Here is an 18,607-nt window from a genome sequence, read left to right as displayed (position 1 = left end):
CCTCCACAGTGGCACACTTCCTTCAACAAGGCCATACCTATGCCAACAAGGCCACATGTCCTAATAGTGCCACTCCCTTTGGGGGCCATTTCCTTCAAACCACCACTGACCCTTCTCATGCAGATTGATGTGGCATCATTCATGCATACAAATATATAGGGGGTGGGTCAACTGTTAAGAGGACTTGCTACTCTCGCAGAGGACCTAGGTTCAGTTTCCAGCAACCATGTGACAGCTCATGACAAACTATAACTCAGTTCTGAGAATCTGATGCCCTCATCTGGCCTCCTCAGGCACCAGGCATGCACATAGTACACATATACATATGACTGAAACACTCATAAGAATACAAAATAAAATTATATAACCTACGTAGTTATATCAGAGGCATTTCGATAAAACCTAATCAAGGTTCCAGTGGCCCATTCAGTAAAAGAATAAGACATAAAAGTCTTGTTTTCTAAGGTATTGTTTGTAAATGTATATTGTTTTTGTTTTGTTTTTGAGATAGAATCATATATAGCCTAGGTTAGCCTCACATTCACTTTGGGAGACTGGCTATGAATACCTGATCCTCCTCCCATCTCTGTCTCCTAAGGATTACTGGTGTGAGTGATCATGCCTGTCCATTTTTTATTGTTACAAATAAATAGTTTCAGTTCTATGTATTAGTGTATTTAATTTTCACCTAAATTATATTTATAATTTTTTATTATAGCAAGCTTAATATATATGATTATATATGATATATGTGATTAAGTTTGCTATAACTAAAGGTTGTAAATATAATATAAATATATATTTATATATAAATATAAAATAAGTACATATATATATTCCCCATCTTTAAGTTTCATCTTCCACAAATTTTCTTTTGGCATACTTGAACCTTCTGGTTTTGTTCTCACTTTTCCCATTTTGGAAAAATCCTTTACTTAGTATAATACTTTATCATTTAAAAATCTTTTCTAACCTAAAAACATTTTCTTTTTCTTTTTTAAACTGAAAAGAGTCTTTCTTTTTTTTTCCTCCTTGGGTACTGAAGAGTGAGTCCAGGTCCTAGAACATGCTAGGCATGTTCTACATGTGCTACACCTTCAGGTTTTCTCTTACTTGATAGTTTGAGCCAAGGTCTCAATTGCATGCCCAAGCTGGCCTTGAACCCCCCTTCTATAGTCCACCCAATCCTTGAACTGTACTTCTCCTGAAACAGCATCCTGAGCAGCTAGAATCAGAGACCTTCATCACCAGCCCAGCAAAAACACATTTTTTAGGGCAGGAGAGATGGCTCAGCAGTTAAGAGAGCTTGCTGCTCTTCCAGAGGACCTGAGTTCAATTCGCAGCACCCATGGCAGGTAGCTCATAATTGCTTTTAACTCCATCTCCAGGGGAATCTGAAGCCACTGGCCACTGCAGACACTTTCTCTCTCTCTCTCTCTCTCTCTCTCTCTCTCTCTCTCTCTCTCTCTCTCTCTCTCTCTCTCTCTCTCTCACACACACACACACACACACACACACACACACACACACACACACGGTTTTCACACACAGGGTTTTCATCAAAGGTTTTTATGTCTGTTTTTCATACTTCAAGATTCCTTTCTTTTTCTTTTTTGTATTTTTTTTTTTTGTCCTATGGGGTTTTATTTAGGAGGGTGCAGTGAAAACAGTCCAACTGGTTAAGATGATTGCTGCCATGCCTGTTGACTTAAGTTTGATCCCCAGGAGAGAACTGACTCCCACAAGTTGTCCTCTCATAGTCGAACATGTGTGTGTAAGGTCACATATATAAAGAAATAAATGTAAAATTAGAACATTTTTTAAATGTGTTAACAGTTCCAGAGGCATTTTTATCTTAGCAACAAATTATAATTAATTTATTAGATTTATTTAAGTTTTACTGAATTAAAAGGAATTTGGACTAAGGTTATGTGTGCACTTACTTAGAAATGAATTTAAATTAAACTATTTTGGGGGAGACTTTATTATGTAAACATCATATGATATATCTAATGGTAGCATACAGAAGCATATATACTAATAAGCCAATATAATAAAAACTTTATGTCAAAACTTAATTATAAGAAAAAGCAAAATAATTTTACCAATTTAAAAGTAAAGTAAATTCAAATATATAACAGAATTTAATAAATGCAGACCACCAATTATTTATCTGGCCAAACCTTTATTGTTGTTGTTACTCAAGAAAACCCCATCACTGCATAAAATTTAGAATGCTTCACTCTTATGCATTCTTCTTAGAACCCAGCCACCAGTTTGAGTGTGTGTGTGTGTGTGTGTGTGTGTGTGTGTGTGTGTGTGTGTGTGACTAAGACCTGAACGGAGGGCTCAGCATCAGCCCTGATAATTACTCTTGGTGTAGGGTAAGTTGAGATAGCAACCTTGAATAGCCGTCTTATTAATGAGAAGCAAACCCAAGTTTGAGACATGGTAGACAGGAAGGAATTGTCAGGCCAGGAATGAATACATTCATTCTTTAGAAAGGTTTGTTGAGTATGCTGCAAAGGGGCAATAGGCTAGGCAATAGCAAGTCACTGCAGCATAACAGAGTATTGAAACAATGCTTTGGGGGAGAATGTCTGTGTTGGAGGGGTCTTGTGGTGAATTATTTTGTATGTAGTTTCCTGGCATGTAATCCCTGCTTTGCCAATGTGGGTGTTATTGGAATTTTTAGGATCAAAGCCTGGGCCCTGGCAGTTCTAACAAACTAAGCTCAGCTACTCATCATGAATATGCCAATTAAAGGGTTGGGGAGAGAAATGACTCAGCAGTTAAGAGCACTTGCTGCTCTTGCAGAGGACTGGGTTTAGTTCCCAACACCCATATAGGGGAGTTCACAGCTTTCTGTAACTCCAGTTCCATGGGATCCAACACCCTCTTCTGGCCTCTGTGGACATCTGTGTGCACACAGTTGACATGTATACACTCAAGCACAAACACATATACATAAAATAAAAGGAAACACATTTTTCTTAAAAAGAGGGAGAGGTAATAGAGGAAGTCAGAGAAAGGAGATTCTTTTAATGTGACCACATTAGGAAGAAGAACAGACCAACAGGTCCAGTGGTTCCAGAGTCCATCTTCAGGACCCTGACCTGGCTTGATCTTTAGAGGGGAAGAGGTATGCATAAGTAATCAGTCCAGGTCATGACAACCATTAACCCATCATTGTCTCAATCTTTTCCTTCTCCCAGTCTGAGATTTGGTGTGTGTGTGTGGAGGGGATCCCAACTTCTTGGGGTCCATTGTTTCAATACTCTATTAGTCAAAGGGAGGGACACAAGTGTCTTTCTAGAATATATTCATTCTTGTTTTTACATCCTAATATTGAGATGAACTATACCTGTGTCTGCAACAATTGTCATAAGCAGAATTTATGTAGGATCCAAAGTCAGAAAATACCCTGGTCATGTAACCATGCATAAGAACCATTTCTCCACAACGTCTTGACTTTAGTTACTTTTGGAAGGACTCCGTTCCAAAAGCGACTCAACTTTTGCTGTGGACTTTGAGACAGGACCTTGCTATACAGTATAGTCTAGGCCAAACCTCAAACTTAAAATCTTCATACTTAGCCTCTCAGATACTGCAGTGGTGAACAAGGACCACTATGTGTGACATTTGTTTGTTCCCGCTCTGGAAATGCTCTCCTTCTCTCTAAACATTCTCTGAAGACATCACTGATTATCCACCCAGTGATTTGATTCCAACTGTCCCTCATCACCAGGAGGAGATCTGTTATGGTTAGTCTGATATGATTCAACCGTTGTTGGAGTAACAAATGTCAAGAAATTACTATCAACAAAATCCTTTATGGCCAATTTTAAGCAACTAAAAGAGTCCTAATGTGTAGCTCTGGTTGTCCTGCCTCTGCCTCTGGAATGTTGGAATTAAAGATATGCACTACCACACCTGGCTCTAAGAGCAAATATTTAAAGAAACTAATTTGAATATTAAGTACTTGTTTAGAGATATACCCCTTAAATGATAAATGTCAAATATCTTTTGTGAGGAAGTAACATTTGGAGTGCACAAGGTTAGGACAGTCTAATTATCTTTAAAGAGAATTGCAATGGTATATAAACATAAACCATAAACACAAACATTAACACACTAACAATTCTAATTGGGTGGCTACCAGCTTGATTAAAGGTTTTCCTTAGCTTTGCATCTTAGAAGGCTTATATAATATACTTATTTTAAAAAAAAGCTGGCAACAATTAGCATTGGTGAAAACAGGAGAAAAATAAACTATCAGGCAGTTGAGAGGCAAGGGCCTCAAAACTCAGTAGTTCTGTGTTTTTATCTTGGCCAGAGGCCAGAAATGCTAAATGTACTTAGGAACACTGGCTACAGTTTCTTGTTATTTTTCCTCTCATTATAGATAGCAATGAGCATAACTTCGTAGAAACTATGTATGAGGGCATGACCTAAATTCCAATCTGGACACAGACTATCTGAATGGAGAGACATATGGACATCTCCTGGGTAGGACACCTGGACCAAGCAGCTCATACCTCAATCTGGTCAAGTTCTGTTAACCCCCAGATAGGCATTCTCGGTAATAAACCATCCTTGGGACCTGCTCTTGAAGGAGCTCAGTTTGCTTCCTATTTTTTTTCTCACTTTTCAAGATTTATTCATTTGTGTATGCATCTCTCTGTGTGCACATGCGTATCTGGGTGCTTCTTACATCTTAAACTCTCACCTATGAACCTATGATAAAGTCTTTTCTAAAAATCCATCCTCCTGTTGCCCAAGAAATTCATCCATTGACTTCATTAGACAAAAGATTCAGAAATCACTGGCCTGTGGTGACTTTGGTTGTCATTGACTGTCTGGGGGGGGGGGACCCTTGCCCCCAAGTTAATGATCATCTAAGGTGAGAAAACCCCTGTCACAATCATAAGGATTCTGGCTTTATCTCCAATATCCCTGATTAATATTACTACACACAAAAGTCCTTTACATAATAACTCAACTTATACTTTGGAAGCAAAATTTAGAATCTTTGAATCAGTAGCCTAGTGGCTCCTCCTAGAAATATACCATTTAACTAACATGAAAACAATGTTCCATGTGTACTTGAAAAAAAAAAGGTCTTAAATATCTCACTTTGGGGTGGGAAGGACATATTTTGAGCACACCTACAAATGTATTCTTTATTCCAAAACACCGAGAAGCTTTTGATCTAATTTAATGTTTGTAACTTCGTTATTTTGTGATTCAACCTGGGTGGGCTCTTTTGAGTCCACACTCTACCCTGCCTGGATACTTTCTTTTGAAATTCTGCCCCACAAAAACAAAGGGCTGCTGGGTAAGGAGCACCCCGGACTGAGACATAAATCCTTCTTAGGGTTAGTAGACCCTGAAGAAATGGGTGTTCTTTTCAGCCTCAGTAAGGGAAACTTGGGTCCTGTCACGTAGAAGGTTCCCTTCATAGTACAGAATCCGCTTAGTGACGCTTTGGTAACAAAGGAATCCTGTCATAAAGGGCGGGGCAGGGTAGGCACAGTTGCCAAGGCTCCCTGAGGTCAGGAGCCTCTCCTCCAGTTTATCTCCCGCGTTCTGCAGCACTGTGGATCGCCTCCATACTGCATGTCATGTCCTTACCACATGTCATGACTCCACTGGGCTTCTGCTTCTGCGCCCCAAGTCTTATCCTCACCGGACAGGTTTTGCTGGTGGTGACCCAGGCCGAACCCATTGCGGAGTGGGTCCATAAGCCAGTTCGGTTGACTTCAGAGCCCTGGGGGCCGACCAAGCTCCGGTCTTGGCACCCTTCTGATCATCGGCCCAAATCCCCGAAAGCTCATACATCCCAGGCAGGTGCAGGGGACTTTAATTACCTGGGGTCCTCTCCTCCCTCCCAGATGTTCTCCCCATCCCGGAAGTTGAAGGACAGTTTTCTTTCATTCCAAGAGAAGGATACCTCTGCGCAGCCGCACCCAGAGTCAGATCAGTTCACTGTTCCACATCAGCGTCTGACCAACAAAATGACTCCACCCAGGAAGCTGCCAGGGAACATTTTAAAACTAAATGGGGATCAAAATCAGCCTCCACAATTTAAAAGTATTTCCAGTGTGGATCAGGCTGCAGATAACCAGTTATATGACATACTTGTTCCACCACTAGACAGCAAGAGTTCGGGAGTAACAAAGTTCATAGTTTCACTCCAGGACTTGAAGAAAGATCTAGCTCAGCACAAGAAACTTTCTAAGGTGGTTGTTGGAACTACAAACCAACTTGTAAAACCTCAACTGCAGAACAAAACTGTGGAGGATGATTATGGGGACCAAAGTATGACTGAAGCCAATTCGGACAGCTTACCTGTGCAATCCCAGGAAAACAGAAAGGAGCCTCCAGAGCCTTCTGAGCAGGCTGAACCTCCTGAATACCAACTGGAGGCACAAACCCAAGATTCAGAGAATCTGGGTGTGGTTCAAGAAGGTCCAAATCGTCTCCCACTGCTCCCTGAGGAAAATGAACCTCAGAAGGAAGAATCAGTTCCTCAGTTCGTTTCTGAGATTGCAGCGTTAGAGCCACCTGAAATAAATGGTCCGTCTCTGGATAGAAATAAAGCTCAGCATTCAAACTTGCCAAATGTCACAGTGAAGCCTGAAGATCTGGAGGTTACAGTGTCAGAGGCAGATAAGGAGACTCAACAAACTTTGAGCCAGCAGCAGGTCCCGGGCCATCTTCCAGAAAGTCCTGAGTTGGTAGAATCTTCATTAACCCAACAAGAGGCCCCCGTCCAGCTTTCAGAGGATCTTGAGGAGGTAGCACCTTCGTTAATCCAACAGGAGGCCGAAGCTCCAAATCCGGAGCTCTCTCAGGAGTTAGAGCCTTCATTATCCCAACAGGAGTCCTTAGCTCCAATTCCAGAGCTCTCTGAGTTTTTGGAGCCGTCATCAACCCAAGAAGAGGCCCTAGATGAGATTTTAGAGCTTCCTGAAGCCCTTGAAACTTCTGATAGCCAGATAGAAGTTCCAGCTCTTCCTACAAAGCCCTATGAAGAAGTCAATCCTCCGGTTGAGCAAGAGGCTCCAGTTCCAACTCCAGAATCCTCTATGGAGAGTGTAGTTGGAGCTCCAGCAGCAACAGTTCCACATCCCAGTCAGAATCAAGTTCACCATTACACTTTGCACAGGACTACAGTCAAACCTGTAGATGTGACAGTTACAATAACTTCTCGGCCTTTTAAGGAGGTTGGAATGTCTCCAGTTCAGGAGGAGATTCCAACTCAAACTCCAGGTCCTCTTGTACAAGCTGAACATTTTCCTAGCTTGGAGCAGCAGCCAGCTGAACTTTCTGAATCTCCAGAGGAGGTTGATTCATCTGAAAGTGGTCTGGAAGACCAAATTCAGCCGCCAGAGGAAGCTGAGGAAGAAGAGGAGGAGCCTTCTCCAATCCAGCAGGAAGTCCAATCAGAGCATCCAGGCCCTCTTCTGGAGGATGAGTCTTTTCCTATAGAACTAGAGCAGCCAGCTCAACCTTCTGAGTTTCTTGAGGAGGAAGGATTGGGTTCTGGAAACCATCCAGAAGCCTTCATTGCACCTGCAGAGCTCCCTGAGGAAGCCAAGCCTCCAATCAAGCTACCAGCTCCACTGCAAGCTCCAGAGTCCACTGTGGGAAATGTGGATGAAATTCCACCAGTTCACCAAGTGACAGTCCAGCCAACTCAGAGTGAAGAGCACCATTATCAGTTGCCAAATGTTACAGTTAGACCTGTGGATGTGACACTTACCATAACTTCAGAACCTACCAAGGAGATGGAATCTTCTCTGACCCAGCAGGAGTCCCCAGTGCATCCTCTAGAGAATGCTGAAGAGACAGAACCTTTTCTCAGTGAGCAGCCACAGCCGGCTCAGGCCTCTGAGCTGGAAATTCCGACTCAATCCTCAGAACACGCTCTAATCCAACAAGAACAAGCAACCCAGTCTTCAGAACATCATGAAGTGACAGTTTCACCCTTGACTCACCATTCAAGCTTATCCACTACAACTGTTAATCCCCCAGATGTGCTACTTACCATAACACAAGAACCCACAGCAGAGGTGGTACCTCCCCCAGTACATCATGAGACTATAGCTAAACCATTTACAGTCCCAGAAAAGGATGTAGACACTTCTACAGCCCAGTATACCAATCCAGCTATAACTCCAGAGGCTTCTGATGGGGTTGAACTCTTGTCAAATCAACATGAGGCTTCAGTTCAATCACTAGAACCTGTTCAGTATGAAAAGCCTTCTCTAAGCCAGCAGGAGGACACAGATGAGGAGTCAGAGCTCCAAGAGGAAACTGAACCTTCTTCAGCCCAGCAGGAGACCTCAGTGCAACCTCTAGACCTCCCTCATGAAACAGTAGTTCAACCTCTAGCACACCATGAGGCAACAGGTTCTAATCTGGTTCATAGTCAAGTTCATCCTCTAGCATCGTACAATGCCACAGCTAAGCCTCCAGAGTTGATTAATGAGGTTGAAACTTCAAGCCAACAGGGGTTTGAACCTTCAAAAGAACAACAAGAAGAAGTTACAACTCAGCATCCACCCACCCCTGAAAATCAACATTCTCCAGGGGTCCCAACCCAGCCTGAAGAGCTTCTTGGGGAAGTTTCTTCAGGTCAGCAGGGGAACTTGTCTCCACCCCTAAAGCACCCTTTGGATACAGAATTTTTACCGTATCAGCAAGAACTCCCAGATCAGTCTCTAGAACCACCTAAAGAGGGCTTCTTTCTTTCTCCAGTGGGAGATACCCTGTTCTTTTCACCTGAAGATCTAGAAGCAATATTCAGATATGAGCATTCAATGTTGCGTAAAACCACAGTTAAACATCCAAACCAAGCACATACCAGAGCTCCAGAGTCTTCTATGGGAGTTAAATCTCTTCAGGTTCAGGAGGAGGACCTAGTTCAGCCTATAGTTCCCACTGAACAAGTTGAATTTTCACAAGTCCAATTTGACTCCCCTTCCCATACACCAGGATTCCCTGAAACGGAATTTTCTCCCCAAGAGGCCATAGCTCAGAAAACAGACCTCCACAAAGAAGTCTATCCTTTCCCAACTCAACGGGAAGGCCCATATCTACCTCCAGATTCCACTATGGGTTCAGAACTTTCTCCAGCTCAGCATATGACCCGCTCTCAACTTGCAGACCTCTCTGAGAATGTGGAACCATCTCCAGTGCTGCAGCCCACCCTCACACAGGCTCCAGAACCCCCTAAGGAGATAGACCGTTCTCCAACCCAGCAAGCAGTCCCACACCAGCTTCCAGATTCAATGAACAATATTGTAACTCACCTTCCAACACATCAGATGATAGTCCCAACACCAGGTCAGATTCAAGCTGAGTATCCAACATCATCCTCTATCTCCTTTCACCCTTTGGACCTGGAACTTCACCCCATAACTTCACCACATACTACAGAGGCAGACCACACTACTGTACAAAAAAGTACTACACCTCAGGTGACATTTCCACATCAGACTCAGCATCTAAACCCAACTGAAGTGACAGTTCAACCTTTGGATTTGGGACTTACCATAACTCCACAACCGACTCCCGAGGAACTTTCTCAAACTATACCAGAGAGCACAACTCATCTTACAGAGCCACTTGTGTCTCCAGTCCCAATATATCAGGAGGTGACAGTTCCAACACCAGGTCCACCTACAGAAGTTTTAGCTCCAGCCCCAATATACCAAGAGGTGGCAATTCCAACACTAGGTCAGGATCAAGCTGATACAACAACACATGTTGTCTCATTTCATTCTTTGGACTTGGGACTCACCACAACTTCAGAAACTACCAGAGAGCCTCAGCCTCCTATAATCCCACAGGAGACTATAGTTCTTCCTCCAAAGCCCCCTCATATTCAACCTTTGGATCTGGAACTTACTATAACTCATCAACCAACTCCTGAGGAACTTTCTCAAACTACACCAGAGAGTACAACTCATCTTACAGAACCACTTACAGAAGTTTTAGCTCCAGTCCCATTATATCAAGAGGTGGCAGTTCCAACACTAGGTCAGGATCAAGCTGATACAACAACACATGTTGTCTCATTTCATCCTTTGGACTTGGGACTCACCATAACTTCAGAAACTACCAGAGAGCCTCAACCTTCTACCACCCCAAAGGAGATTATAGTTCTTCCTCCAAAGCCCCCTCAGATTCAACCTTTGGATATAGAACTTGCTATAACTCATCAACCAACTCCTGAGGAACTTTCTCAAACTACACCAGAGAGTACAACTCATCTTACAGAACCACTTACAGAAGTTTTAGCTCCAGTCCCATTATATCAAGAGGTGGCAGTTCCAACACTAGGTCAGGATCAAGCTGATACAACAACACATGTTGTCTCATTTCATCCTTTGGACTTGGGACTCACCATAACTTCAGAAACTACCAGAGAGCCTCAACCTCCTACCACCCCAAAGGAAATTATAGTTCTTCCTCCAAAGCCCCCTCAGATTCAACCTTTGGATATAGAACTTGCTATAACTCATCAACCAACTCCTGAGGAACTTTCTCAAACTACACCAGAGAGTACAAGTCATCTTACAGAACCACTTACAGAAGTTTTAGCTCCGGCCCCAATATATCAGGAGGCAACATTTCCAACACCAGGTCATGAACAAGCTGTCACATTCCATCCTTTGGAACAGGAAGTCACCATAACTTCAGAGACTACTAGAGAGATTTACCATTCTACAACCCGAAAGGAAACTATAGTTCTTCCTCCAAAGCCCCAGATGACACTTCCACAACACGTTCCTATTCAGCATCTAAACCCAAGTGAAGTCACAGTTCAGCCTATGGATCTGGAACTTACCGTAACTACACAACCTACTCCTGAGAAAGAACTTCCTCAAATTGTACCAGAGACCACAATTGTGCCAGCCCAGGTTACAGAACCACTTAGAGAGGTTGTACCTCCAGCCCCATTATATCAGGAGGTGACAGTTCCAACACCAGGTCAGGCTCAAGCTGAGTATACAACAGGGACTGTTGTTTCCTTTCATCCTTTAGACCTAGAACTCACCATGACTTCAGAACCCACTAGAGAGACTCAGCCCCATACAATCTCAAGGGAGACTATAGTTCTTCCTCCAAAGCCCCCTCAGATGACACTTCCACAACAGGTTCCTATTCAGCATCTAAACCCAAGTGAAGTCACAGTTCAACCTTTGGATCTGGAACTTACCACAACTACACAATCTACTCCTGAGAAAGAACTTCCTCAAATTGTGCCAGAGACCACAATTGTGCCAGCCCAGGTTACAGAACCACCTAGAGAGGTTGTACCTCCAACCCCATTATATCAGGAGGTGACAGTTCCAACACCAGGTCAGGCTCAAGCTGAGTATACGACAGCACATGTTGTCTCATTCCATCCTTTGGACTTGGGACTCACCACAACTTCAGAAACTACCAAAGAGCCTCAACCTCCTACAATCCCACAGGAGATTATAGTTCTTCCTCCAAATCCCCCTCAGATGACACTTCCACAACAGGTTCCTATTCAGCATCTAAACCCAAGTGAAGTCACAGTTCAACCTATGGATCTGGAACTTACCATAACTCATCAACCAACTCCTGAGGAACTTTCTCAAACTACACCAGAGAGTACAACTCATCTTACAGAACCACTTACAGAAGTTTTAGCTCCAGTCCCATTATATCAAGAGGTGGCAGTTCCAACACTAGGTCAGGATCAAGCTGATACAACAACACATGTTGTCTCATTTCATCCTTTGGACTTGGGACTCACCACAACTTCAGAACCTACCAGAGAGCCTCAACCTCCTGCAACCCCACAGGAAACTGCATTTTCTCCTCCACAGTACCATCAGTTGACACTTCCAGAAGAAGTTCATATTCAACACCCAAATCTAACTGAAGTTACAATTCAACCTTTGGATCTGGAATTAACAGTAACTCCAAGTTCCCATCTGGATGTTGAACCTTCTCCAAGCACACAGGAGATCCTTCCTGAGCCTGAACAGCCACATGAGGTGGTTGCGGCTCAAGCTCCAGTGTTTTATGAAATACCAATTCAGGATCAAACTCAGCATCCACTTGTTTCTGAAGTCACAGTTCAACAAATAGAATTAGAGCATAACCTAATTACAATATCCAAATTAGAGACTGAACTTTTTGCAGCCCCATATAATATTACAGCTCTTCCTCTAACACACCAAGAAGTGACCTTTCAACCTGAAGACCAGGTTCATGCTCAGCATGTAAACCCAACTCAAGTCACAATTCATCCCTCACACCCAGAATTTTCCATAACTCCACGACCTGCTACAATGGTTAAGCGTTCAGCACCAGTTCAGCCTACAGAGTCACCTAAGGCAACTGTAACTCAATCTTCAGCACATTTTGATGCAACAGTTCTAGCAACAGTTCATGATCAATCTCAGCATCCAAACTTAGAGACCTTACATTCTGAAATCTCAGCAATTACTCAACCAGAATCTTCACATTTCACCATCCCAGCAATTACTCATCCAGAAACTACACACTCCATAGTCCTAACAACTACTCATCTAGAGACTACACAATCTGCAGTCCCAAAAGCTACATCCCCTCCTCCAACACAACATGAGGGGACACTTCCACCTCCAAACCAGGTTCAGACTCTACAGTCAAATTCAACTGAAGTCACTACTCAGTCTTCTCAAACAGAATTTTCCACAGCTCTACAATCTGTTAGCTTGGTAAGCCCTTCTCCACCTATGAGTCATATCACAGCTCAGTCTACAGTTCTAACATCAGTTCAAGATCAAGGTCAGCATCCAACTACAGCTCCTCCTCCAACATATCCTATCGTGACATTTCCATCTACAGAACAGGTTCAGACTCAGCAAATCCCAAGTGAAGCCACACTTCAACCTATGGATATGGAATTTCCCCTAACTCCATATGCTACAACTTTTAGTACAGAAAGAGAGTTACTTGTTCAAATGAAACCAAATTCATCCATGACCACCAACATATGTGACTTCTGCTTGTGTGAAAATGAGACACTATTGTGTAGTCATCTCAGCCCAAAGCGGAGACTCCACCAAGTGCCTGTGCCAAGGCCTGAAATCCACAAACACCCCTTAACTTTTTTGTAAGAATAACCTTTACTTATTTCTATTTTACATTCTACTTGACATGGCAGCCTTTTCCTCAAAGCCCTACTGGACCTTCCTTGTCACCCCAACCAACACTGGCTGACTTTCTGCTTTGATCTTTGCTTGTGAATTCTTCCTTATCCTTCTTCTTACTGCAGTGCCCTGTCTCCAATTAGCTCCATTAGATCATGGCTCAACTTTGGCTCTTCCATTTTCACTCCAGCCTCTCTATAACTCATCTCATTGGTGAGAATGCACCGAAGAGGTCAGAGAAGATTCCAGAGCTTGACTCCTGGGGTTTGACCCCAGGTCTTTCATGTGGTAGTTCTGCTTAGCTGTGATGAAACTCCCTCATGTAAAATGGGGAGTATAATAGCTACTATTTCATAGGGTTGCTGCGAGGTTCAGTTGACTACATGGAATACTTATCCAGTTCTTAACATACATGAATGTTAGCTATTAAGACTACACAATCTGTCAGAGCTCATCTTTGTTCTAGGACATATAACCTTTTGTGCATTTTGGGCGTTAAAAACTGTGAGAACCACATATGTATGGTGTTGTCTCTAGAACATGAAAATGATACATCGGGGAAAAGGGAGCATTAAACTTTTACCTGTTTCTCAAAGGATGTCTATTGTTGAATAGAGGAAAATAAGAGAGTACAGCCTAGGCAAAGGCATGGCTATAAGAATAATGGGGATTTAGAATAGGCAGATTAAAAACAAGTAAAGATACTGTGTAAGATCTGGACTATCAGCTGTAGGATTTAGAAAGTGACACGGAGAGACATGGAAACCCATTAGACGTTTCCAGGAAAGAGAGAAAAATTAATAAGACAGGAGAAATTTTTTATAATAAACTCTCCACTGTGGTGGCCCATGAGAAAGAGAAGACAGGATTTAGTGACTGGTTAAATTTAGAGTTGGGCTGTAGAGTGTACAGCAAAGAGGAAAGTGGAATGTGCACCCACAGATTTGAAATTCACGTTTCGCAGAAATGTCTCACTGCTTGCACCAGTGGCCCTTGGAAACTGACAGATGTGGGAATTAGAAGATTGATGGTTTCCTTCATTCTGCATTGAACACCTCCACGAGGGTGCAATGAGTTTACTGCTTCTGCTTATTCTTTTCCTATTTATTCAAGTATATAAACTGTTTCTTCACAGGAATTTCCAAGGAAATTCTATTTCTTACATTGAAAAACATGTATGGAAAGCATACCGTTGGACTGAGACGCTGTGAGTATATTTTTTTATAAATGTAAACACAAAAATAAACAACAACGACAAAAGCACTATACTTTTTTGTAAGATCCCTCTTGGTCCAGATTTTGTGGTAAATACCTCTGAGAACAGGTATTTCCTCTTCACAGCCCAAATAAACCTATAATGACTAAATTTCCCTGGTCAATTTTGTGGGGACTGGGGTGTATGTAGCTCGGGGGAGAATAGTTGCCTAGCACACATGAGGCCATAAGTTTAAACACCATCAATTCGGCCCAAACTTGTCTTACCTTTTCTTTTGTATGTATTTCTGTGAGCACACAAAGCAGGGCGTGCCTGTGGAGGCCAGAGGACAGCGTGGAGCTTGCTCTTCTCCTTCCACATGTGGGGCCACGAGATTGAACCAGGTTTTCATCTTGGCAGCAGGTTCCCTTTCCCTTGGGGTCATTTTGGTGTCCAGGTTTTAAAATTAAATTTTATGGACTTCCTCTGAAAAAATTACAATTTAAATTCGTCTCCCGTATAGATGTTGTCTATGATAACATTTTTTGGTTGTTTTTGTTTTTAAGACAGAGTCTCTATGTGTCCTTGGCTGGCCTGAGATTCACTAAGTAGACCAGGCTGGCCTCAAACTCAAAGAGATCTGCCTGCCTCTCCTTCTTAAGTGCTAGATTAAAGATGTGTGCCACCACACCTAGCCTACAATTGCATTCTTAGTATATAAGTTATATTAATGAACTAACATTAATTATATAAAAATATAATAAATATATAAATTAAATATCAGGTATAGTGAAACCTTCCCTGTGCTTTAATTTTTCATCTCTGAGGTAATGTATTAGTTTTGTTTTGCTGTGATGAAGACCATGAACAAAAGCACCTGAGAGAGGAAAGAGTTTATTTCATCTTACACATCAGTAATTAATAAAGAAAATGCCCCACTCCCACAGTGCAGACATTCTCTCAATTGAAATCCGTCTTCACAGATGACCCTAGTCTGTGTCAAACTGAAAAAAAGCTGATGAGGACAGGTAGCCATTACTGTGAATTTGGTATATATCTTTCCAGACATATTCAGAAAAATAAATTTGATATCTATTTATCATTTTTACATAAATAAGAACATCCTTCAATTTGGTGTTTTCACTTCATGATATGTAAAGTTTCTTTTTAACACAGTTATTCTATTTATTTCATGCATAGTATTTCATAGTATGTACACATCAGTGAGAATTTAATATTGCCTACTGATGTTTGAAGAATATGTTTTTCTGTTATATGTATAGCTGTAATAAACATCCTATATACTTCTTTCTGAACATGTACAAGTAAACTAAATACCTAGAAATGAAATCTCTAGGGTGGAGATCATTGTATAGATGAAATTTTAATTGCCCTGAAAATAAATGGTACCAATTTATACTCTCAGCAATAGCATATGACAGCATGTATTTCTCCATTCCATTTCACCACTGGATGTTGTCCATCTGTTTGATAATTTTTGATCCAGATAACCTTTTAATCTTCCAGAATTCTCAGTGAAAATCTCCTGACTGAGTTACATAAGGATACATTTGAAGGCCTGCTGTCTCTCCAGGTTTTGTAAGTTAGTTAAGCATATCTATTTGTAAGTTATGGGTTATCTATTGATTAACAAGGGATTTGAACTAGATAGATACTAACATCTCTTCAAGCAATAAAATTGTGCAATTATTGACTGTGTTTGACAGTGTTTGCTTATAATACCAGAACTGAGGAGGTAGAAAATAGGAGGATTGCTCAAAGTTGGAGATCTTCATGGTCTACATAGTGGGTTTCACACCAGTTCCAGGGCTGCTTGGCAAAACCCTGGCTCTAAAGGCAAAAACATAATAAAACAGAATCTGCAGTTATGCCAGTCAGGGGTTGGGGGGAGGATTCAGCCCATCTCTAACATGAAAATGCCTTCTATCCATTTTAAATTTCTTAAATCATATAGACAAGCTTCAGGTAGAAGAACTCCATTTGCAGGGGGAAATGTTAGTAAGGTCTAACTAACTAATTAACTAACAGTAATTACTGAGCAATTACTGGACCTCACACGACCCCTGTTTTCTAAGGCATATGCTTGTATTTGGATCTAGTCTGTCATACCTCGATCAAGTCTGATCCATGTCCTCATTTACTATAGGAGTGGTTTGACACTTTAGAGGACTTGTGCCAGTGCCTTTTTTTGTTGATGTGACAGGGTGCCTGATGAGAACAACTTGGAGGAGACAGGATTCATTTTGGCCCTTCAGTTCAGAGGTTTTTGGTTTATGGTAGCTGGCTCCATTGTTTCTGGGCCTGTGGTGAGGCAAAGCATGATGATGGAAGGCTATGGTAGGACAAAGCTTCAGAAAGAGTGAAAGAAGAAATTCCCAGTAATAAGACATGTTTCCTCCAATTAGGCCCTGCCTCCTCATAGCACATTCAGGTAGGGACTCATCAGTGAGTTAATCCGTATATGACCTATTGCCTATCAACAAATAGACCCCCAGCTGAAAACTAAACCTTCAATATATGTTCCTTTTCTTATTTTTTGGAGGGGAAGGGTGACTTCGTATCCAAACAACTAACAAGGCTAAAAAAGAAAAATGAGAACCAATAAAGAATGTGCAACAGAGACATGTGTGACCTGCAAAGTCTAAAATATTTGCTGGTCTAACCTTTACAAGAAAGATGACATGGTGGCATAGAAGGAATTAATATTAACTCCAAGCTGTTGCATCTAAGAGAAGAAAAGAGCCATCTGCATTAATTTGAAGGTCATTAGACCAGAGTGTTCTGGGGGTTTTGTTTTGTTTGTTGGTTGTTTTTTGTTGTTGGTTGGTTGATGGGGTTTTTGGGGTGCTTTTGGTGTTTTTTGGTTTTGGGGGGGGTTTTGGTGTGTTTTTTTTTTTCAGGATAGGGTTTTTCCATGTAGCCTTGGCTGTCCTGGAACTCACTCTGTAGACCAGGCTGGCCTTGAACTCACAGAGATCCACTTGTCTCTTCCTCCTGAATGCTGGGATTAAAGGCATGGGCCACTACCTCCAGGCAACCAAGAGTGTTTTAAAAAATTTGTGTGTTTTGTTTTTGTTTTTTCCTTTTTGAAGCATGGCCTAATATAAGCCCAGACTGGCCTTGAATTCTCTAAAAAGCAAGGGTTGGCCTTGAACACCTGATTCTTTTGACTCTACCTCCCAAGTGCTAGGATTTCCAGCATCTACACAGTTTATGCAGTCTTGGGAACCAAACCCAAGGCTTCCTGTATGTTGGGAAACCACTCTACCAACTGTGCTTTATCACTTCCGTTTTTTCTGAGCCTGGGTCTTACTATGTGGTCTAGGCTGACCTTGAATTTACCCCAATCTCCCTACCTTAGTCTTCCAACCCAAATGCTGGAATTACAGGCTTGTGCCTACATACCCAACTTGTTCTTACAATTAATCTGAGTTAAATTTAACATTGCAGAATTAAGTAATTAGCTAAACATAAAAATACATAGATGATATCATCAACATGATAAACCTGTTAGGAGAACATACTACTATTAAGGCTTCCAATGTAAGAATTTTTATGCCCATGTCAGAAATAGATGCTTGAAATGATGCTTTAGAGGTATTCCTAGTTAGTTCCAGGCCAACCAGGACTACACAATGAAACCCAGACTAAAAAAATAAAGTTATATATAGAAAAGTTTGTTGTAAGTGAATATACCAGAAATTCTCCTACCAATTCACTAACAAAACAATAAAAATTTCAACAATCTTGTTGCCAAGGAAGGAGTACTTGCCACAATAATTCTGCTTATTTAGAAATAAGAATGCCGGGCGGTGGTGGCGCATGCCTTTAATCCCAGCACTCAGGAAGCAGAGGCAGGAGGAGCTCTGTGAGTTCAAGGCCAGCCTGGTCTACAAAGCTGGTGTCCTGGAACTCACTCTGTAGACTAGGCTGGCCTCACACTCACAGAGATCCACCTGCCTCTGCCTTCTGAGTGCTGGGATTAAAGGTGTGTGCCACTAATGCCCCGCCAGTTTAAAATATTTTTTTTAATTGCAAGACATTCTAAAAATTAACTTGAACATATATGACACACAAGAGAAGACTTGAGTTTGTTTCAAGGAAAATGTTCAAGGAACATTTTCCTTGAAACAACTAGTGTAGTTTTTTTCCTTTAGTGTTTTGAAATAGTCTTACTCTATAGCCCTGGCTGTCCTGGGGCTCA

General features: G+C 41.7%; 1 protein-coding gene across 3 annotated transcripts in view; it reads left to right on the top strand.

The window, feature by feature from the left end:
- LOC102914885 (leucine-rich repeat-containing protein 37A-like) overlaps positions 1 to 18,607 on the top strand; it is a 71,420-nt gene that overhangs the window by 27,770 nt on the left and 25,043 nt on the right. For 2 of the 3 annotated variants that reach the window (XM_076543483.1, XM_076543484.1), the window contains 2 exons: positions 14,323 to 14,394; positions 15,910 to 15,981. Coding sequence is in view for 1 of the 3 variants with exons in the window: in XM_076543482.1 (XP_076399597.1) it covers positions 5,625 to 13,150; positions 14,323 to 14,394; positions 15,910 to 15,981 (7,670 nt within the window). In the remaining 2 variants the exon portion in view is untranslated. Of the gene's footprint in view, positions 1 to 5,514; positions 13,151 to 14,322; positions 14,395 to 15,909; positions 15,982 to 18,607 lie in introns of those variants that run through there. The other variant, XM_076543482.1, reaches the window with a different exon arrangement.

The sequence above is a fragment of the Peromyscus maniculatus genome, chromosome 8, assembly GCF_049852395.1.
Source record: "Peromyscus maniculatus bairdii isolate BWxNUB_F1_BW_parent chromosome 8, HU_Pman_BW_mat_3.1, whole genome shotgun sequence".
NCBI classification, from domain to species: Eukaryota; Metazoa; Chordata; class Mammalia; order Rodentia; family Cricetidae; genus Peromyscus; species Peromyscus maniculatus.
The sequence above is the reverse complement of the archived record's forward strand: the minus strand, read 5'-3'. Positions and strand labels throughout refer to the sequence as shown.